This window comes from Dipodomys merriami, unplaced genomic scaffold (genome assembly GCF_024711535.1).
Source record: "Dipodomys merriami isolate MVZ:Mamm:240054 unplaced genomic scaffold, mDipMer1.0.p SCAF_19, whole genome shotgun sequence".
Taxonomy (NCBI): Eukaryota; Metazoa; Chordata; class Mammalia; order Rodentia; family Heteromyidae; genus Dipodomys; species Dipodomys merriami.
Window position 1 is genome coordinate 7985917 of NW_027203270.1, and position 22022 is coordinate 8007938.

Consider the following 22022-nt stretch of genomic DNA (forward strand, 5'->3'; position numbering starts at 1 on the left):
GTTACTATGAGGAAAAACAACGTAAAGGAGGAAAGGTCTGGTTTTGGTTCAGAGGATTCAGTCCCTGGTTAGCTGAATCCATTGCTTAGGCTCCTAAGGTGAGCATAATATTATAGCAATGGGAAACAACCAGGAAGCAGAGAGCGAGTGACAGGAAGCAGCCAGAGACAGGCTACCCTTCAAAGACATGTCCCCGAGTGATATACTTCATTCAGTGACGCCCTGACTCTTAAGGTTTCTACTACCTCTCAAAGCAGCGTTACCTGCTGAGCAGCAAGCCTCCAATACAGTGAGCCTGTGGGAAGTATTTTATTTTCAAACCACAACAAATAATGAATCAAGTTACTCAAGTAGTGTGGAGACTTTCATGATGATAGTTTATTAAAATAGACACCTCCTCTTTCTTTCCCCCCTACTCCATGTAGTCTCCATATCCATGCTTCCACTTTCATCTGTCTTCTCAGGCAAGGAGTTCCAGTGACATCTTTGCAGGTAGAAACTATAGGAAGAGATAAGCAGTGATTAGTCATGGAACTATACCAATGAAAATGTGCCAAACCTGCCTTGCATGGCTTGTCTATGTAACTCCATGTAACCTACCTCTATAAAAACCCATCCTACCCTGAGCTCAAGGCTGTTCTCCTACTTTTCTGGTAGTAGGAAGCTGACCCCGCATGGTGGTAATAAAGTTCCTACCTCCTTTAACTGGGTGTCTTGGAGTCTCTTTTGGATCCGGGATATTTTAGTACAAGGGCACAATAAGATCCTGAATATCAAGGATTGCAGGTAGCTGAACAAAGAATACATTCTCAGCAAAATGGTGATTTGTTTTTGAAGTATCTCCTGATTTGTTGTATTTAATACAACATAATTTATAATCAAACCTGAGCCAGAATAGCTTTTATGATGATTCCTTTTCAATTAATGGCTACCAAAAATAAAGTAGCTATCATATGAGGCCTCCAAAATATTTGTATACAAGAAAAGGATTTTCATGGATCAAAATGGCAATGCACATTAAAGGCTTAAACATACATTCTCTCCTGGCATTTATTCCAAGGGAATTAACAAGAGCAATTTTGTATTTATCTTAAGTGTGTACTCATGGAGGATACTGAGTGTATGAGCATGTATGGTGGACTGTCAAGCTAGTGGTAGTGGGATGGAGAGGGGAGAGAGGCAACAGCAGTGGTTTTAAAATTGTTTTCTTTGTTGTTGTTTTTTTAAGTGAAATAATTAGCTAGGCGCTGGTGGCTCACACCTGTAATCCTAGCTACTCAGGAGGCTCATATTTGAGGATTGCGATTTGAAGCCAGCCTGGGCAAAAAAAAAGTCCCCATGAGACTCTTATCTCCAATAAACTACTCAGAAAAAGCTGGAAGTGGTGCTGTGGCTCAAGTGGAAGAGTGCTGGCCTTGAGCAAAAAAAAAAAAAAAAAAAAAAAAGAGCCCAGGGACAGCACCCAGGACCTGAGTTTAGGCCCCAGGACTATAAAAAAATAAAGTGAAATGATTAAGAAATCGAAATAGATACAAGACTCTTGTTCAAGAATATGCATCATTGTGTTAAGACACCTTTTGGGAGTAGATAATTATAAGTGATTTTTTACAATCTTGTTTTCACTCAGAAATTATCTATTTTTAAGCCAGGTATCAGTGGTTTGTGTTTGTAATCCTAACTACTCAGAAAGCTAAGACCTGTGGATGACAGTTTGAATACAGCTGGAGAAGAGAATTCATCTCCAATTAACCACCAAAAAGCCAGAAACAGAGATGTGGCTCAAGTGGTAGAGCACTAGCCTTGAGCAAAAAAAGCTCAGAGACAACATCTAGGCCTTGAGTTCAAGCCCCAGTGATAGCTCACACAGAAAAAAAAATCTATTTTTTTAGGGGGGGGGGTGTCCGGTCATGGGGCCTGAACTTGAGCCTGGGCACTGTCCCTCAGCGCTTCAGCTCAAGGCTAGCGGCTCTACCACTTGAGCCACAGCGCCACTTCGGCTTTTTTTCTTTTTGCTTATGTGGTGCTGAGGAATCGAACCGAGGGCCTCATGCATGCAAGGCAAGCACTCTACCACTGAGCCACCTTCCCAGCCCCAAAATTCTATTTTTTTCTCCTCAGGAGGTGCTGGCCAAGGAAAATGTTTCAAAAGGTTTGGAAATCGCCAAATGTTTAGTGGATGAACCTTTTTCTTTGGGAGAAAAGAGAGGCTACAAGGAGACAAGTAGACTCTGTGCCAGACAAGGTTCAGGGAAAAAGAAAGGGTGCATGTGTTTACCTGTCCTTAGTCTGTGTCACAGACATGGCCACAGCCATTGCTGACACATTGCTCTCCTGGTCCACAGTCCCAGTCACCAGTGCAGAGCTCCATGCAGGTACCTACGGTAGAACAGACCACATGAAAACTGCTGTGCTTTGGGTTCAAGGGCCGGGGATCAAAGCCCTTGATTAAGGAGAGAGTTCAACTTTTTCCTTTTAGCTCAATGCATAACATAATAGAATTACTGGCAGAATAAGAAAGCTCTGTATCTCTTTTAGTTAAAACAATACCTTCACATGCTCTCAATAAAGCCAAGCCTACTTTAGAGATTGAGGCTGAGTGATTTTGGAAGAGAAGTCTTCTCCCCACTTCTTCATACTTCAGGGAATGGGGAGGTTTGCCATCAAGGGTGCCTTACAGAAGCTCTGTGCAGTGACCCTAGCACTAATTATTGGTGCTATAACTAGGATTGCAGATGTGGCTTGCCTTCCAGTAAAGACAGAAGTAGATTCAACCCAGACTTACCTGGCCCCTAGGCCTGAGCTCCTTCTTCTGTGTCCCACAGTGAATCTGACCCTGGTATGAAGAACACAACTCCAAATTTCAAGGAGTCATTCTTGACCTGAGTAGGTAGGGATTCCCTGAATTTTCAGGCTTAAGGTTGGTTTTGAGAACCAATGAAGTAGGTTTATAAAGCTGGTTACAATGCTAGCTTTTAGCAAAGTACCATGCAGTGCTCTGTCTAAATGAACCTACCCAGTTATTATCAGGTATTTTTTTTTACTTGATTCTATCTCTGCAGTTCCGTGGGCTTTTGTTTCCTTTTTTTGGGGGGGGGGGAGTCATGGGGCCTGAACTCTGGGCCTGGGCACTGTCCCTCAGCTCTTCAGCTCAAGGCTAGTGCTCTACCACTTGAGCCACAGCGCCACTTCTGGCTTTTTTCTTTTTTTGCTTAGGTGGTGCTGAGGAATCGAACCCAGAGCCTCAGGCATGCAAGGCAAGCGCTCTACCACTGAGCCACCTTCCCAGCCCTTTGTTTCCTTATCTGTGTAACAGGACCTGTGAATCCAGTGAATGAATCCTGTGTCAACTGCAATCAAGAGGCAGTTCTCTGAGGCTGTGTGAACAGGCTGGAGAACTTGTCCGGGTACAGAAGGACTGGGTATCATCGTGGCTTAGCAGTACTGAGGCATATAAGAAGGGAGTCTGGTCGGGTGTATGGTTACTTCCTACATATACATTATAGAAGAAATGATTCAGGAAAGACAAAGATGTAAGATAATCTGCTTATAATCTAACAATGGAAATTAAGACTTTACTTTCAAATGCTAAAAGAGCAATTATTTCACAAGTGGCCTTGAAAAGGTAGATTCAGAGGATTCAAGGGGCTCAGAGGAGATAACACATTACTTAATCAGAAAAGGTGAGTCTTGAGATATAACAATCTTCTTAAAGCAGAAGATGGAGTTCTATGAGAAGAGAAATGAATTACTAGCAAAAAAAAATTTTGTTTTTGTCAGTCGTGGGGCCTGAACTCTGGGCCTGGGCGCTGTCCCTCAGCTCTTCAGCTCAAGGCTAGTGTTCTACCACTTGATCCACAGCACCACTTCTGACTTTTTCTGCTTATGTAGTCATGCTGAGGAATGGAACCCAGGGCCTCATACTTGCAAGGCAAGCACTCTACCACTGAGTCACCTTCTCAGCCCTACTAGCAAACATTTACAAGTGGCAAATGTCACAGTGCTGGTAATGGGAGAAACTGTGAGGGACTAGAGTACCAAGTTTAAGAGAGTACTTGAACAACCCCGAGACTGAGGGCCTCTTCAAATTTTGCATCCTGTTTACCTTATTCTGGGCCAATAGAAGGCCAGGTAAATATTAAAGAACAGCTGGAAATTAAGCAGGAAGTGTAATCAGGCAACAAGCTTTAGAGAGCAGGCAGATCACCAGGCCCTGTGGATTTGGAATTTCATTTGATAAGTCAAGAGAAGGTGATTTGCTGCTTATTTGGGAGGATCATTCTGGTGTGAGAGCATAGAATGGACCCAGACTCAACAAGCAAGAGGAGAGGAGCTGGGAGAGTCATTAGGAAGCTGAAGCAGGATGGGGATCGGGGGCAGGGGGAGATGATCAGGGTTAGACACCGTGTACAACGGGAGGAAGGAGAGAAGATGTGAAACAGCATCAAAGAAAGGTCGGTATTTGACAAGCAGCTCAGTGAGGTGAGGAGGTAAGCAAAGAGACAAGAGTAAATGGAATCCAAGAATATATAGGGAGAAGAATAAAAGCAGTAATAGATAATACAGGTGAGAAGGAACTTTGAAGATGGAGGGAGAGGTGAGCAGCGTCAAATGCTGCAGAAGTTAAAGATGTTGAAATTGAGGACAGTCAGGAGATTCACCAACTGGACCTGGGAGAGAAGTTCCAGGAGAATGAGGAGGCAGGAATTAGACTGTAGTCACTTTGGGAGCTAAGGAACCATTACAGGGAAGGAAAGGTGGAGGAGAGAATTAAGATTCTTTTGAGGGTGGTATACTTAGGAGAAGAGTCCAATGGTGTAACTCCTCTGAACAACTAGTGAGCTGTTTAGCAAAATGAATAACAGGAAGTGGAAACATGTTGTGGGGCGGAGGTATGATAGGGAGACATGAATGACTGCATTTGCAGTCATTAATAATCTGAGAACTAATCTAATAACTAATAATCTAATAATAACTAATTATCTAATCAGTCATCAATAATCTATGTTATATAATATAAGTTATATAAAAATGGAACTGAATAACTTGAGTATAGAGAAGGAGAGGAAAAGTGGAGAAGAATGATGTAAGAGATGACATCAGTCAAGATGCATTGTCCCAGGTGGGCTGGGAGGGACGGGAGAGAATGTTGAACATGAATACAGTGTTGAACACACTGTATTCATAAACTGCTTTGCTGAATGGCAACTACCTTGTACAACTACTTAAAGGTAATAAAATACTTTTTAAAGGATGCATTGTACTACTAATCTAACTTATAGAATTGTTACCTCTTCGTGCAACAACTTAATAATTTTGTAAAAAGGAAAGATTTCTTTGAGAATGCTGATGGTAAATGGAAAATTAGAGATTGATATGAGTCATGCTTACCATGGTTAAGAAAATATTTTCTGCCTGGGCACGGGTGGCTCACACCTGTAATCGTAGCTACTCAGAAAATTGAGATGTGAAGATTGTGCAGTTCAAAGACTGGGGGCAGACAAATCCAAAAGGCTCTTATCTCCAGTTGCCAGCCAAAAATGGAAGTGGAGGTGTGGCTCAAGTGGTAGAGCTCAGTCTTGAGTGAAACAAACAAACAAACGAACAATAACAACAAAAGCAAGCAAGAGCGTGAGGTCCTGAGTTCAAACCCCAGTACCAGCACACACACAAAATATTTCCTATAGACCCAAGGGAGAAGAAGGTGGAGAAGGAGATGCTAGAGATGAGAGGCAGGCAGGATAAGATTGGGGGAGAAGAAGAGGAGTTCTGCTTATTACTCAGGGAAGGCCAGCTAGGAGGCTTCTTGTGTTAAAATCCTAAAAGAGAGTTTTCTTTCCTTCCCTCCTTTTTTCCCCTCCTCTCTCTGAGCACATTAGTTCCCAATATCCTAATTTCTGGCTTCCTTGTTCAAACAAAGAATGGCGATGCTTTCTTCCTGCACTTACCCAAAAGTTGCAGGGGTCTCACGGCAGCCTGAAGCTCCTGCACTTCCAGGCTGAGGGTGATGAGGGTCAGCAGGAGAAGGAAGCCTCCCAGCTTCATGATGCTGCTGAAGTCGTTGGCAAACAAACAAGAGGGTCACCTTTATAGCCTTCCACCCACTGAGGCTGGAATATAAGCCCAGAGTCTGGCTGGGGAAGCCCTAAGCCTCACCCAGAAACTGACATTGCTGGAGACACCCCAGGTATATCTGGGTAATACCATGTTGCCTAAGCCAGACTCTGCACCAAGGAAACGCCCTCTTCTGATCAACCAATAAGACTCTGGATCCAGGAAGTCTGGGAAAGGCAGGGAGCACAGACTTTCATCCACTCATTCATTTTTATTCACTCACATTCAACACATGTATTAAATGCATGCTGTGGTCCAGGATGTGCTAGGCACAAAGGGGTATGTCCTTAGAGAAATGATCGCTCAGAAATGACAGACACTAGGTAGCAAGGGTGTGGTCTGCTCTTTCACGTCTCTCCTCCCTTCTCCAGAAAGGTCACCCCTGTGATTGAGGGTGGGGAGGGGCAGTGGGAGAGCTAGCAGCGGTGTTTTCCCATCATCTGATACTGGTAACTGGAGCTATGTGGTTTGCCTTCTGCCTGGGTCATTTTCTCTCTGGGCAGGTGCTGTGGTATGATAGGTGTGATTTGGGGCGAGGGAGGGTAGAGTTCCACTTCGCCTTGTCCAGCTTCGTTTCTGAGAGCCTGAACTCTGGATATTCTTGTGAAAGCCTCGTGGGATTTGTCTTATGCCATAGCCTCGAGAAGCAGCTAGGGGTGAGCTTATAGCCACCACAGGGCCAGGCATGAGATTTCATTTCCTCCTTCTAGCCATTCATACCGCAGATGAGTGATTTCTCTAAGACACACACAGCACTTCGGTGTTTTGGGTTGTGTTTTGGGTGGGTTGGAACAAGCCTTCTTCCCCCAAGGGGAAGCATGCATGACTTTTAACCATGAAAACTGTCTTACAGGCTACCTAATGTAGATGAGGGTACATGGGCTGGTAAGAGCAGCAGGACCAGTTTACAACCTCTTTGAGGACACTCCCCCACCCACAGCCAGGGGGCTGCTGCCCCGTGGGGGGGGGGGGAAGGGGAGACAGAAGGTGAAGAGTGTAGAATGTTCCACTAGGGTCCCGCCTCCTGTTCCTGGTGCTGTAGGAACGGAACCTCCCTTTTGTGCCTTGCTTGTCACAGTTTCTGAAATGCCACCAATCCCTGAAATGCCACCAGTCAGAGATCCTTTGGGCATACAACTCCTGAGGGGACAAAGGGATACAAGTGTAAGTCATGCAGAAAGCAGTTGTGTGTGTGTGCGCGCGCTTGTGCACGCATGCATGACAATACTAAGGCTTAAACTCAGTGAAGAGTCTGAGGCCTGAGTGACTCCATCTTGAGCTAGCTGTCATCTCCTAAAGTATGAGTTATGCAGCTGACCATGAGCCCGGCCTGGGAATGAACAGAAGAAGCAATTCTCGGGCAGCTAGGAACATAAAGGATCCTTGAGAAAATCGCGGGCAAGCAGGTGCTGGAGGGCATGGTGACCCTGCAGTCAGGCCGCAGGTGGTGTTTGTTTAAGAAAGGAACCCTGCAGTTTAGCATGTACCTCCTTGAGACTCCTTGTGGCGCAAGCCAACCAGTTTAAAGTACATCAGCCCTCTGATCTAACCAACAACCTGTTTCTGCTTTGTAGTGTGCCAAGCATACTATAGAATTGTACTAAGATTTTCCCGAGATGCTATGATGTATACAAAGTCCCTGCCTTCCATAAAAAGTGTATAAAAAGTACTATAACCCTGAACTCGGGGCCTCTTAGCGTCACCGGTTACCTGGTGCTCAGAGGACCAAGCTCTAGCTTGCAATAAGGACTACTTTGCTTTTACATTGGTGATGGTCTCTGATGGTTTTTTGGGTAAGGGTTTCCGAATTCGGTTTTACACTCAGGCCTGAGTGCTTCCCTTAGTTGTTTTTTTTTTTTTCTTCTTCTTCTTCTTTTTCTCAAGACTGGTGCTCTACCACTTTGAGACACAGCACCACTTCTGGTTTTCTAGTGGTTAACGGGAGATTAGAGTCTCACAGACTTTCCTGCCTGGGTTGGCTTTGAACTATGATCTTCAGTTCGTACTCCTGAGTAGCTAGGATTACAGGTGTGAGACACAGGCGTCCCACTAATATATCTTTTTCTTACCCAGCTCAAGCTGTGCCTTGGACATAGAATTCCTTCTCCAAAGCCGGGCACTGGTGGCTCACCGCCTGTAATCCTAGCTACTCAGGACGCTGAGGATCAAGGTTCAAAGCCAGCCCGGGCAAGAGAGACAGTGAGACTCCTATCTCCAATAAACCACCAGAAAACCGGAAGTGGCGCTGTAGCTCAAGTGGTAGAGCACTCGCCTTGAGCTGAAGAGCTGAGGGACAGTGCCCAGGCCCAGAGTTCAAGCCCCATGACCAACAAAAAAAAGAAAAAAAAGAAAAAAAATTCCTTCTCCATTAATCCTGCATATCCACATCCTGTCTATGAAACTCAAATCCTTCTTGTCTCTAAAGGCTTATCTGTCATCCTGGATCAAATATCACCTCTGCAACTTTTCTCAGCCCAACCCCTGGGAGAGTAACTTTCTCTTAGTATTTATCACATTCATGTATACTTAGTTATGATTATTATCACCTTTTATTTCTCTCCTGTCAGTATCTTGATGGCTAGGATGAGGTATTACTTAACTTCTGTCTTCAGTGCTCAATGATAGTTATTATCTTCAGCAATTATTAAATTGTGTGTAAGAGAGATGAGTAGAGATTTTTACTAAATGGCAAGGATAGAGTGAATGGAAGAGTGGGAGAGATTTAGAGAGGCAAAAGCTGAGGATGGGTCTGCAGAGGACCCATAGTGGGGTCTTTTAGTTCCCAGATTTTGTTCCATAAAGTCACCAACAGCTGTGAGGATGCAGGTTTGGACCTGAGGAAATTTCCACTGGACTCCTCTTTCCAGATGTATGATTGTAGGCAACAGTTCATGTTAGAAAATGAAGAGCTGTATTCATTTTTGAACATTTATTGATTTTTTTTCTGGGGTGTGCCAAATGCTGGCAGCCATGGTTCTTGTCCTTACAGAGCTTCTACTCGAGTAGAGATGGGCAGATGCAATTGGAACCATTGCTTTGAGAGACAAAGATAGAATTTCATTTATATAAATAAACTTGAAATGGAGACCAAATGCCACCTCTTTTCCCCAAGACTACCAAGAGTGAAACATTTTCATTTTACAGAAATGACTGGGTTCCCCAACTGTCAAAGCAGGAATCAGCAGCCCCCAAAAAGGTTTCCCAGTTGCATATGATTATCCTCAATATCTTGTGCTGCCAGTTAAATAAATACATAGGCCTTTGAATTGAGGAGCCATTGTACTTTGGAAGTCCACACCTGGTCTCCATATAGGCATGCACTATTATCGCCATTTGACAGATGAGGACAATTAGGGGTCTTGTGCAAGCACTCTACCATTGAACTACACCCCCATCCCTTACAAGCAATCATATAATTTCTCTACAAGAGGATGAAGTGCACAGCAGTTGTTTAGAGGGAACTGTCCTTACCCAAAGGACTCCTAGTCCTGATGAGAACCTTTCAGGACATCATTTCCAATAACAACTAATGAATATTCAACTGTTCCACATACCAGCCTCTTTTCCCCCTACACTCTGAAACACAGGTAGTAGTTCAAGGCGAAGGTTATTGGCAGGGCCTGCAAGATAAGATCTGGACACCATGAGAATGAATGACAAACAGATGTCTTGCCACAAACACATTGGCATCCTGTACCAGCCCTAGATATCACAGCAGGTGAGAACCTGAGTTCCACAGCCAGACCATCTGCACTCACATCCTGACCCCAATTGAGTCCATAGCTGTGTGATGGAAGAAGAGTTATTTAATACCAACAACATGTTGTCATGTGAGGTCCCTTTATGGCCATGGCCATGGGCAGAAAGACAGGATGAGAATTACCCACTACCTCCCATTTACCTGGACCAGCGTTTCAAGACACAAATATTCAGAAGGTCACTGAGCTTTGTTTAGATTGAAGGATGATTGGTATATTTTCTTTTTTAAAATATAATATTATTGTTATTATTACTATGTTGTACAGAAGGGTTACTACAAGGATGATATATTTTTGTACAAGCTCTATGAGTTGGCTCTGCACACCCACCTCCTGGCTTTCTAAGAGGAAAATGCCTCCATTTTGTCAAAACCATTGGAGAGGCTCTAGAAGGTTCTAGGTTGAATAAATTGCCTTGAAATATTCTATGGGGAAGCAGACTCCTTCCATGTAGAGAGTGAAATTGAAATGTGGGAGAGAGGTATAAGAGTAGAGCAACACAAGCCTACCTTCTAGAAATTGCTCCAGAAACCAACCATACTTGTGCTACCTCATTAATTCTAGCTCTGCAATTCCACCATCATACAGGAATCTAGGGAAATCTCAACTGGAAAACCAAGTAAGTGGATACCAGTTCTCTGGCACCAGGGTAAGAAAAGGAAGCAAGGCAAGAGGAAAAAGGAGCAAATAAAACCTCACATTATGCCTCAGTGAATCCCACATTGTCGCACTGAGAGGACATGTCATCATTTGTAATTCCTGTGTGAAACTTTTCTTCATGGGACTGTCCTGGTTTCCTAGCATTTTCCCCACAATTCTTTTTTTTTGGGGGGGGGGATCCAGTCATGGGCCTGAACTCTGGGACTAGGTGCTGTCCCTCAGCTCTTCAGCTCAAGGCTACGCTCTACCACTTGAGCTACAGCGCCACTTCCGGCTTTGTTTTTTTCTGCTTATGTGGTGCTGAGGAATCGAACCCAGGGCCTCAGGCATGCAAGGCAAGCACTCTACCACTGAGCCACCTTCCCAGCCCTTTCCCCACAATTCTGCCTCTGTGGAACTGATTTCTTTCCTATTTTCCTATGGGCAGGTAAGTATGAAAGTAAAGAGACTTAAATTCTGGTCCTAACCCTACCTTCTCACTAATAATGAAACCACAGGCAGATTGTGACTCTTCTCTGGACTTCATTCATGACAAATGACAAGATAGTATACTTCCTGAGGGACAGTGGCTCCTTGGAGAAGCCTCAGCCTTCCTCCTCAGCTGCTGAAGCAGGGCTTCCTCTAAGAATACTGAGCTTCAGTATAGCTCATCTCTTTGGAATGTTCACTTCACTCTAGGATTCTCCTGAGAGAAGCTTGGCTCACGTTCTAGAATGTTCCATTTTCCTCTGCACTGAGCTGTAAGGAGTCACAATCAGTGACTCTCTCAATTGGTAGCTGCAGTGGTTTCCTGTTGCAGCTGCAACAAATTACCACAAACTTAGTGTCTTCAAACAACATAAAGCTATGAAAGCCAAAATCAGTTTCAGTGGGTGGTGCTGCTTCTGGAGATTCTAGGGGGGAAATATTAATATCCTTGACTTTTAAAGCCTCTTCTTTCACCCTTGGCTGGTAGCTTCTTCATCTTCAAAGCCAGCAGCAGAATAGCTTGCTTCAGTTATCATATTATCTCTTCTATTGTCAAGTTTATTTCTTCCTCCCTCATAAGGATGTTTGTCTACATTAAAGGCCTGGCTAGATAGTCTAGCATAATCTCTTTTTCATAAAATCCTTAACTTTACCCTATCTGCAAAGGCTCTTTTGCCATATATGGCAGCATTCACAGGTTCTGGGGATGGAGGTGTGGACCTCTCAGGGGCCATTGTTTAGGCCACCACAGGGACCTGTACTCTTTTCCAGATCTCAGACTATCCATCAGCTCTTCTATCCAATCTCCTCAGAATAAAATCATATATCTTTCTCCAGATCTATCATCTACCCTTCTATACCACCCTTTAGGCTCTGGTATAGTCTAGAATGTGCCACCCAATGAAACTTTCTTGTGAAGATGGGCAGTTCATATCCATGCTGTTCAACACAGCAGACATTACCACCTGTAGCTATTGAGCACTTAAATGGAAAAGTGTGACTGAGAAATGGAATTTTAAATTTCATTTCATTTTAATGCTGTGAGAGACCTGTAGAAATTTTAGAGACAGTTCTGTCCAACTCAAAGTTTCTCTTAAGCATGAGCTTAAATCTTACAGAGGTTTTACTTAACAAAGTTTTTTTTTTTTTTTTGGTCCAGTCGTGGGGCCTGAACTCTGGGCCTGGGCGCTGTCCCTCAGCTCTTCAGCTCAAGGCTAGCACTCTACCACTTGAGCCACAGCGCCACTTCCGGCTTTTTTCTTTTTGCTTATGTGGTGCTGAAGAATCAAACCCAGGGCCTCAGGCATGCAAGGCAAGCACTCTACCACTGAGCCACCTTCCCAGCCCCTTAACAAAGTATTTTAAGTCATCTTTTTAAAGGATTTCTTCCTTAAAACTACCTATTATTGTTTTTAAAATTAGTTCCTTGCTTGAGTACTTAAAAAAAAATTTTATTGTTACTATAAAGGTGATGTACAGAGGGGTTACAGTTAAAAAAGAAATTACCTATTATTTTGAAATTTCAGTTGAAATTTAAATAACCACTCTGGCCAGTGACTAACATATTGGACAACTCAGATCTAGACCAAGGAAAGCAGGGGCTAGGATCAAGCTGGCTAGCTGCTAGCTTTTCTCCACACCTGTTTTGATCAGCTCTACCCCTAACTACCTTCTCAGTCTGTGGAATCTGAAGAAGATCTCAGTGGGGATTCTGGAATACTGGGGTTAAGTGAGGGAAGGACAAGGAAGGAAAATGGATCTGTTGGCCCAGAGAAAGTACAGAGCTCTGGTTCTACTTTTGCATAGAACTAAAAACACTCCTATAGTTTTTAAAGTTGTTTCCACTTTGTCTATTGTACTCAATGGGCCATCTATTGGGGGACCACAGAAACGTGTTAGAGGAAAAGGTATGAACCTTTGTGCTGGTAACATGTTTGCTGAGTGAGTGGCTTTTGGCAAATTACTTCTCTGTCCTTGACCCCCACACCCCCAGCAAACCATCTGGCTGGACCAGATGATTTAAGGGTTCCTCTCAGCTTTAACACACTGTGATTCTAAGTGTCTCAGATCAGGCTTTTTGTGTATATAATTCTTCAACTCTCTGTTTCCTCTGACCTATGTGAAAGAAGTTCTGAGAATGATTGGGTAGATTCTTCCACAACACTCAGAGCCACATTAGACCTTCCTCCTCTGACCTCAGTGACACTTCACGTTTGCTTTGATCTATGAATAAATCTGACCCTCAGAACCTTGAGAAGCCAAGGCTCAGAAAAAGAGGGAGAGAGAGTCTTCAGAGGTCCGGCTCATATAAGAGCCCCTGTAGAGTGGGTTATAGTATTCCCATTGACAGGTGGGAAAACTGAAGTCAGTAAGACAGAGTGGCATTTCTGTGGATATATTTATTATAGAATGATAAAAGAATTTCCTAACGTGACACTGATTATAAGATGATAAGGCCGTTTTTCTGACTCTGAGCTCCCTCCTCTTCCCTCTGTATTATACTGTTGCCCTCTATTTACAATTTCCCCAGGAGATATCAAGCTCACAGCACTTAGGATCACAGCTACTCTCTTGGATCATCCTTTCAGGATGCTCCCCCAGCAGGTGAGCCAGTCAGCTCACTTCTCTGCACCTATTTTTTTCACTGATAAAATTGAGGGCAACAGGGGCTGGGAAGGTGGCTCAGTGGTAGAGTGCTTGCCTTTTATGCGCGAGGCCCTGGATTTGATTCCTCAGCACCACATAAGCAGAAAAAAAAAGCCGGAAGTGGTACTATGGCTCGAGTGGTAGAGCACTAGCCTTGAGCTGAAGAGCTGAGGGACAGCGCCCAGGCCCAGAGTTCAGACCCCACGACCGGACCAAAAAAAAAAAAAAATTGAGGGCAACAGTCCCCACCTTGTCAGGGTGTGATAATATTTATATCATAATTGTAATATGTTATAATAGTATAATATTATGTAACATAACATTAACGTGTTGTCTATTATATTATAATATATTAATATACTCATATATGATACACAATACTAATGCTTATCATAATAATATAATACTTCCTTGTTGGAAGCATTAAGTAAGATCATGGATTAGCCTGGAGCACATGTGAAGGACTCAGTAGCTGCTCCCTCTTCTAGGCTTTGCAACAATTCTTTGTCCTTACTAATAACACTAGATAATCCCCTCCACCCCAGATCAAGTTAGAAACCACAAATAAAATGTCTACATTTAACAAGATATTTTATTAACCCCCCCCCTCAAAATGCATGAAATCAACTGCATCAACTATGTATCCACAATGGCAGAGAAACAGTATGATAGACCATCCCCATGGGGGATACATGTCCTTTGAGCAAACATAAATACTAGGAATAACTCCAAATACAATAACAAGGCATACAGTAAAGATGAGGGTCAGGAACTACCGAGAGGCACTGTGGGTCTGGAGGATAAGGTGGTTCTCACTGAGAACCATCTGGGCTCCGGTGACATTCCCTAAAGATGTTCCCAATCCCTATCCTGCAGCAAGCTCAGTTCAGTTCCAAGTCATCCACGTATTCCTGCACCCAGGTGTCATTGGGGTTGGCACACACTTGCCTGCCCTTTTTGGTTTGGAACCTGTAGAGCAAAAAAAAAAAAACCCAAATGGACAGATTAGAATCTTATGTCCTCTGAGGACACCTACCATGCCTGGCCTGTGGTCGTTCTCTGAACATGGTCCATGCTGGGCATCTCTAGTGGGTGGGATCCTTTCTGGGTGGCCTTGGCACCTGACTTCCTGTAAATTCTACCTATCGGCTTCAGCTTATGGGTTTTGTGGCCAAGATGGATGTATCGCCCCATTTCATACCACTCCTAGACATTATTCTGTTCACATGTTTTCCTAGCATGTTTTTAATGCTAGAATCATATGTCTCTAGCGTATGTGACTTTATTTTTGGCTTTTCCTGATTTTCTGGACTTTGACTATCTTCCCTCCTCGAAAGGAAGGAGCCTACCCCTGACCCAGACAATTTCAAGACCTCACTGTTTTCCCATCTGCTTGATCACCTCCTGCCCTCCCCCTTCCCATTCCACCTGCCCCTATTTGAATCCTGCCCTCCCCAGTGCCTCTTAGGGCAGTCCAGGAGTTCATACTTACACCACGGCTGGCTGGGAGCAGAGGCTGCTGGTCTCATAGTAATCCATCACAAAGTTACGAGGAATCTTCCGCAGAGTGTAAGAGAAACAGCAGGCCGTAGGAGGGTCTGAGCCCACTGCGGGGGGGGAAAAAGGTTCAGGGTGAAGTGAGATGAAAACTCTACCTGGGAGCAGTTCATTTGGGCTTCTAGCAGTGCACCTTTAATGAGCATCTGTGTGAACTACCAGAACCCCAAACATGGTCCCTATATCTATGCCCATTCACCCACCCAGGAGGAGATTCTTATTCTAAATAGAGAACCTCAGAGAAAAGAAAGAATTCTAGAGGTTTGGAACTGGACTGAACCTCAGAACATGTCTCATTTCTTTTATAGTACACATGGGGAAACAAAGCCACAGAGGGGGAAGGGCTTAGCCAGTAGTCAGAGACAGAGCCAATGTAACAGTCTGCCTTCTAGCCCATCCTTTTCCTCTGCTAGCTGGTTATTATTATTATTATTATTATTATTATTATTATTATATTTTGGTGCTGGTACTGGGCCTTGCTTTCAGGGCCAGGGTACTCTCCATTGGATTGTTTTGTTCAAGGCTTATGCTCTACGACTTGAGCCACAGCTCTACTTCCACCTTTTGGTGGCTAATTGGAGATAAGAGTCTTACAGACTATAACTACTGAAAGATAAATATATATGTTATATATATATATATATATATATATATATACACACACATATATATATATGTAAATTAAAGAACAAAAAGTCTCACAGATTTTCCTGTCCAGGGTAGCTTTGAACTGCAGTCCTCAGATCTCTTAAGTAGCTAGGATTACAGGGGTGAGCCACTGGCATTTGGCACTATCTGTTAATTCTTAACAAATGGGAGCTTGCGGCGTATGGAGTATTTACTAGCCTCTCTATTGAACTACAGAATACTTGGAAATCTTCCCAGCTCGTTTTTGTCTCTTAGCTACATCCCACTGTTGGGTCAGCCCCAGCAATGAAAGTAGAGTCTGCCCCTACATTGGTGCTTGGAAGTAGCAGCAGAAAGAGTAGACTTACTTGGTGCTGAGAGACCTGGAGTGCAGAAGGCAGCCCCAAGCACAAGGAGAGAAAGGACTGTCACGTAGAACTTCATGGTCTTGGTGGAGGAGAAGGCTGCACAGAGTTGAGATTGCAGAGCTCAGAAGCTTCAGAGCCTTGCTGTGGTCCTGTGCTGATCTGAGCTGAGACTCCCTCTTTATAGGGACTCTAGGGCTTGGGACGGAGGTTGGAGGTACAGGAAGGCAAGTGGAATTTCCAGGGTAGAGATGATGTCATGGTGCCAAGAAGGAAAGGAAAGTTTGTTGAGAGTGAAGAGTTCCTTCCCCAGAGTGGTATCATCACGGAAGAAAGAGGAGGGAGCCGGAGGGGAGAAGTGAGGCACATGCTAAGGGGAAGTGGTACACCAAAGACAGTGACCAAACCTGGGGAGGGAGGCTCCAACCAGAGAGGAAGGGGGAGACGTTCACATCTGCTAGAAAAAGGCCTTGTGGACAACAGCCAAGTGTCTTGGTGTTTGACACCCAGAAATTGGAAGCTAGATGTCAGCCTTACCAGGTTGGCCATAGTTTCTAGGTCAACTGTAGTTTCCAGAATGAAGTATGGCCAGGGAAGAAAACTGTTGACCACAATGGGCATTTCCACATCATCAGCTTCACTTCTTCATTATTATATACACAATCACCCCAGGACAGAGGTCCTGATTTCCTGTTTAGAGCAAGGAAAGGAAAAGCAATCAAGAGTTCAAGGTAATTTCTTGGATTGATAAAAGATCAGGAGGCTGGACACTGGTGGCTCACACCTGTAATCCTAGCTACTCAGGAGGCTGAGATCTGAGGAGCCAAAAAAGCTCAGGGACAGCATGCAGGTCCTGAGTACAATTCCCACAAAGATGATGACCACCACCACTAAAGATGACGAGACAAAAAAAAATGTCTATAAGAATCAAGTTTGGGAGACACAAAGAATGTTCTAGTATACAAGTCGGATGGACTACCAAGGAGAGCTCATCTGTGATCTAGAACTAACTTATTATGCATATAATTCCCCAGCCAGTCCCTGGGGAATGCCTCAGGTCCCTGTGTAGAAAGTGAAGTTCACCAAGGCCAGGGGATACAGGAATGCAGGAAGTGGGGTAAAAGAGGGCGATTCAGATAGTTGGACCAACATGGCACCCTTTAATACCACTCCTCTCATCTCTGTGTGTGCATGGTGACCCGCTCTGCTCTGAGAAAGAAAAACAGAAGAATGAAAGAATGGAGCCCAGTTCCTAGATGCTTCTGAGGTATAGGACAGGAAGCATCCTAGTGGTGCTTCAGGGTCCTCTGATAAAGTACAAGGTTCTCCAGTATCATCCTCCCCTCTCTCCCCTGCACAAATGTAAGTGCCTCCCCTCCCCCCCTGCATATCTCTGTGTTCTTTCTGTCCACACCTTTGTTTTGTACAGAGCTTGCTTCACAAGTTCTGATCTTTACCAAGAGCCCAGCTCTACCATTCTGTGTTCCATGGTAGTACATATATTCATCTCTCTCATGCTCTCTTCTGGCCAATAGAGTTTTCATTGTCTTGACTCAAGGAACTCGCTTTAGGAAGAGGTGTCTTGGATTCCTCAGATCCACATAGACTTCATTCTCAATGGCACTGCAATTAAACCCAACTATTTGTCAGATATTGCCAGACAATATCTGAATGCCCTTAAAGAGATCTTGCTCTAGTGATGGCATTGACATGATAGAACAGCCACCCCACAAGCTAGAATAAGGTAAGTGATGTACCAGGGATAGGTCAAAAACGTGACAGGGAGCCTGAAGATCAGATAGGTCTAAACCTATGGAATAATAAGGAGGAATATCTGTCTCTGTGACCTGCTGTGCCGATCTCTCATTTCTTGAGGCACAGGGGGAGCTATTTACTCTGGGGTAACAGGAAGATAACTGAAAGGATTGAGCTGTAATGTAGGAGTCTTATTTTGAATAGAGGATCCTCAGAGAAAACAAGAATGCTAGACGATTGGGACTAGATTAAGTCTTAGCCAGTCCTATTGCTTTCATGTATACTGTGTAAGTAGGATATGAAGACATGCACTTGCTTAAACTAGCTAGGGGCAGAGGAATCTCGTCTGGTTTGTTTAACACATCCTTTCCCCCTATTTTTATTTTATTTTATTTTTATTTTTTTATGGTGCCAGTCCTAGGGCTTGAACTCAAGACCTAGGTGCTGTACCTGAGTTTTGTGGCTCAAGGCTAGCATTCTAACACTTGAACCACAGCTCTACTTCTGGGTTTTTAAATTTTAAATAATTTTAAATTGTTCTTATAAAGATTAGGTACAGAGTTACAGCTACATAAGTCAGGTAATGAGTACATTTCTTTTTGGACAATTTAATTGGAGACAAGAGTCTCCTGGACTTTTTTCCTGGGCTGGCTTTGAACCATGATATCTGTCTCTTGAATAGCTAGAATTACAGGTGTGAGCCACCAGCGCCTAGCTTGGTTGTTAATTATTAAGAAAAGTGGAATTTAGCTGGGAGCAAAGTATAGGCACCATAAAAAGAAAAAAAGAAATGGAACTTGAATATTATTGATGGTCTGCTAGGTATTTTTGGAGACTGAGAAGGAATTACAGAAGTATTGGGAGGACATCCGGTCTCTTCATGGACAGTGCTGAGATTCAGGAGTATCGGAACCAGGGAGGGTCAAGTGCTTCTAGGAGCTACAATGCCTGGAACACAAGAGCGCATGTTGAGACTGGGCAGCCAAATTAAGCTGGGACGTAGTCAGGTTGTGAGATAATCAACCAAGAAGAGGTAATTCCAGTGGTCATGCCAGGGTGGAAGCCAATATTTGGGTATTTGGGGGAAATGGGAGCAGAAACTGAATTGTGGACGAGAGAGACAATTACAGTTATCCAAGAGGAAGTGTTCAGAATGGCATTCTGAAGCAAGTCATTCAGTCTCATTCTTGCTAATGAGAAATGGGCCTTAGTGACCTGTCACAGTGGGCTCTTTGGCTATCAAGGGTAAAGACAGTGATACTGGGGTATGTTCAATTCCTGAGAGAAGCTATCCCACATCAGCCCTTAGAGCCATGTATTAGTATTATCCCCCTGTATACACAGAGACAGGGAAGCACAGAAGAACACACAGCGGAAATCTGGAAGTGAAATGCAGCAAGTCTGGCTGGGTAATTAAACTAGAAAGGGAAACGGGCTGCTTCTGATCAATTTCACAGCCAAGTCCTGTTAGTGTAATGTGCAATGTATTTCAGTTTTGTGTTTCATACGATTTCGAGCAACTGAAATCCACAGATGTCTTCTTTCTTTTCTTAGAAAATTTGGGGAATTAAATAATGTTTTCCTTTATTCTCAATATCAATTCCTGTGGCTGCCACAGACTGTGATGGTACCTAGGATGTGTCACTCCGTTCTGTGGCTTGTAGGAAGGGATCACCTTTGCCAAGGTGACACTTGATTAAAAGCAGGAAGGACAGCAGCCCTGTTGACAAACTGTAGGTAGTTCAGAGGGCTGAGTCTTAGCCTTGGAGTCAAGAGAGCAAACTGCAAGAACCAGGAGGTAGGCAGAGGTCAGGGGAAATGGAAGCTTCCATTCATCCTGGAAACAGTGGAGAGACAGACAGACAGACAGAGACAGAGACACAGACAGAGACAGAGACACAGAAAAACACAGAGAGGCAAAGACAGAGGGAGACAGAGAGACAGAGACCAATATGAGTTTCAGCAAAATTGCCTTGGCTGCTGTGTGCTGGGATAGATTTAAGAGGGAAAACTGGGAAGCAAGCCACGAGTGGCCACTGTGTATAGTCACAGTGAGAAACTCTCATGGAACAGACCTACCAGGAACCTCAGACAGCAGCAGCAGTGGGGCTGAAGAGACAGAGGTATCTGATTTCTAATGAAGACTAGGTGTAGGACAAGGGGAAGGGTAGTGAAGAGTTAAGGGTGACTTCCAGGTTTCTTGGCCACTTGATAGGACAGGAACACACTGAGCAGGCACTGTAGGAACCAGGATAAATGAAGGAGGCCAGCAGAGCACCATGGTTAATGAAAGAACATGACTTTCTCAGCCAGAATTCTCTGGACTCATAGCTGGGAGGCTCTACTGAACTGAGGTGGAGCCTTGGGGAAGCTGGAATGAGCTGGGAATCTAGGGCACAAATCAAACCTCTCCATGCGGAGGGATTTGCCATGTTGATTGCTGGTCACCTTTCATCACAACTACTCAGTCAACCTGGTACTCCCTCAAAGATCAAGCCTTAACATCATAGACTTCCCTTCATTCCTTTTTTTTCCTCCTTTCTTTCCTTCTTTCCTCCTTTCTTTCTCTCCCTGCCTCACTTCCTTCCATCCTTCCATCCTTCCTTCTTTCCTTTCTTGTACTGGGGGCTAGGCAGGCCCTCTACCACTGAGCCATGCCTCCAACCTTTACACCTCAGCCTTTCTTATCCTTCCCTCTCATACTGTAAGATTTTACACATAATCAAGTCTAATTTATTCACCTACAAGGCATTGATTAAGCACCACTATGGGTCAAGCATCATGGTTGTCATTGGAGATACACTAATAAATATTACTGGCAGAGCTATAGAGCTGACCGTCAATTTAACCTGAGGACATCAATTTACCATCCAAGAAATTTCTAAGTCCCAACTCAACTGTCCTACAGCTCCTTTCCATTGTACATCAACATGCAGATCAAGCTTAGTATGCCTATCCGTGTGTTGTTTTCCAATCCAAGTAAAAACATATGGCTAAGGGTTATTTCCTTATTTGTAAATTGATATGGAAAGTCTTAAAAATGTATAAACACTGGGACTGAATTGTATATTTACTAAATCACTTTTATTAAAAGGAACAAAATTATAAGAAACAAGATACCAGGCTGAGATATTCATTGCATTAGAATTATCATGAGCTAGGATTTGGTTAGCTAAGTTGAACCATCAGGACATAGTTTGAATGTGTCTTAAAAGTGACAGGATATTGGGCTGGGAAGGTGGCTCAGTGGTAGAGAGCTTGCCTTGCATGCCTGAGGCCCTGGGTTCAATTCCTCAGCACCACATAAGCAAAAAGAAAAAAGCCGGAAGTGGCACTGTGGCTCAAGTGGTAGAGCGCTAGCCTTGAGCTGAAGAGCTGAGGGACAGCGCCCAGGCCCAGAGTTCAGGCCCCACGACTGGCCCCCTCCCCAAAAAAGTGACAGGATATTATTTAAATTTTTTAGGAAGAATTTGCATAGATGACTAAAGGATGCACTGTGGTAAATGCTGCAATCTTGGAAGTAGATACTGTCCATTATCTGCAAAGTGACTGACTCAGCATTTCCATTTCCCCTTTTCACCCTCCCCAACTCCTAGAAGTTCACTCGCAGAAACTGAGACATGAATATGAAGGTGGTTCCCCTAGAAATGAGAGAGTATATTTGGCGTATTAATCAGGGCTAGGTGACAGGAAGGGTAAACTGAGAAGGAAGCTTCATCTATGAAGTAGTTTCTATTGAAACGAAAGACCGCAAAGTCCTTTCTTTGGAGTTGATAGCAATGTAGGATCATTCACCTTCCTTGCTATCAGCATCAGCAACATAAGGAGGGATGAAAACCGAGCCTGATGGCTGAAAAATGTAACACCAAGACTGAGTATGGTGACATATGCTCATAATCACAGCTGAACTCTAAAAATGGGGAATGTGAGGACAGTGGTTTGGGGCCAGCCAGGGCAAAAGCAAGATTCCCATCTTAACCAACAAGTCAGGCATGGTGGTATGCCAGCAACTAGAGGGTTAGGGATTAGGTAGGAGGCTTGTAGGCCCAAGACCATTGTTGGGCAAAAATGTGAG

General features: G+C 43.9%; 1 protein-coding gene and 1 long non-coding RNA gene across 2 annotated transcripts; both read right to left on the reverse strand.

Annotated features, from left to right (window-relative positions):
* Positions 1-2344: 2344 nt before the first annotated feature.
* Positions 2345-5405, reverse strand: LOC138830358 (uncharacterized). Its single transcript, XR_011373010.1, has 3 exons — positions 5389-5405; positions 2783-2833; positions 2345-2376 (listed from the first exon to the last, which is right to left on the reverse strand). It is a non-coding gene; the product is annotated as an uncharacterized lncRNA (long non-coding RNA).
* An 8821-nt stretch (positions 5406-14226) lies between these two features.
* Positions 14227-16543, reverse strand: Ccl4 (C-C motif chemokine ligand 4). The gene is made up of 3 exons (XM_070026734.1): positions 16196-16543; positions 15136-15250; positions 14227-14612 (listed from the first exon to the last, which is right to left on the reverse strand). Exons 1-3 carry the CDS (start codon positions 16269-16271, stop codon positions 14525-14527), a joined length of 279 nt encoding a protein of 92 aa, XP_069882835.1. The 5' UTR covers positions 16272-16543; the 3' UTR covers positions 14227-14524.
* Positions 16544-22022: the final 5479 nt, after the last annotated feature.

Bases quoted from the DNA above. Each gene is read 5' to 3' on its own strand.
- Ccl4 (XM_070026734.1), bottom strand. From the start codon at position 16,271: ATGAAGTTCTACGTGACAGTCCTTTCTCTCCTTGTGCTTGGGGCTGCC. The intron at 15,251-16,195 runs GTAAGTCTACTC...CCCCCCCCGCAG, and splicing joins TCCAGGTCTCTCAGCACCAA to TGGGCTCAGACCCTCCTACG. The intron at 14,613-15,135 runs GTAAGTATGAAC...TTTGCTCTACAG, and splicing joins TGCTCCCAGCCAGCCGTGGT to GTTCCAAACCAAAAAGGGCA.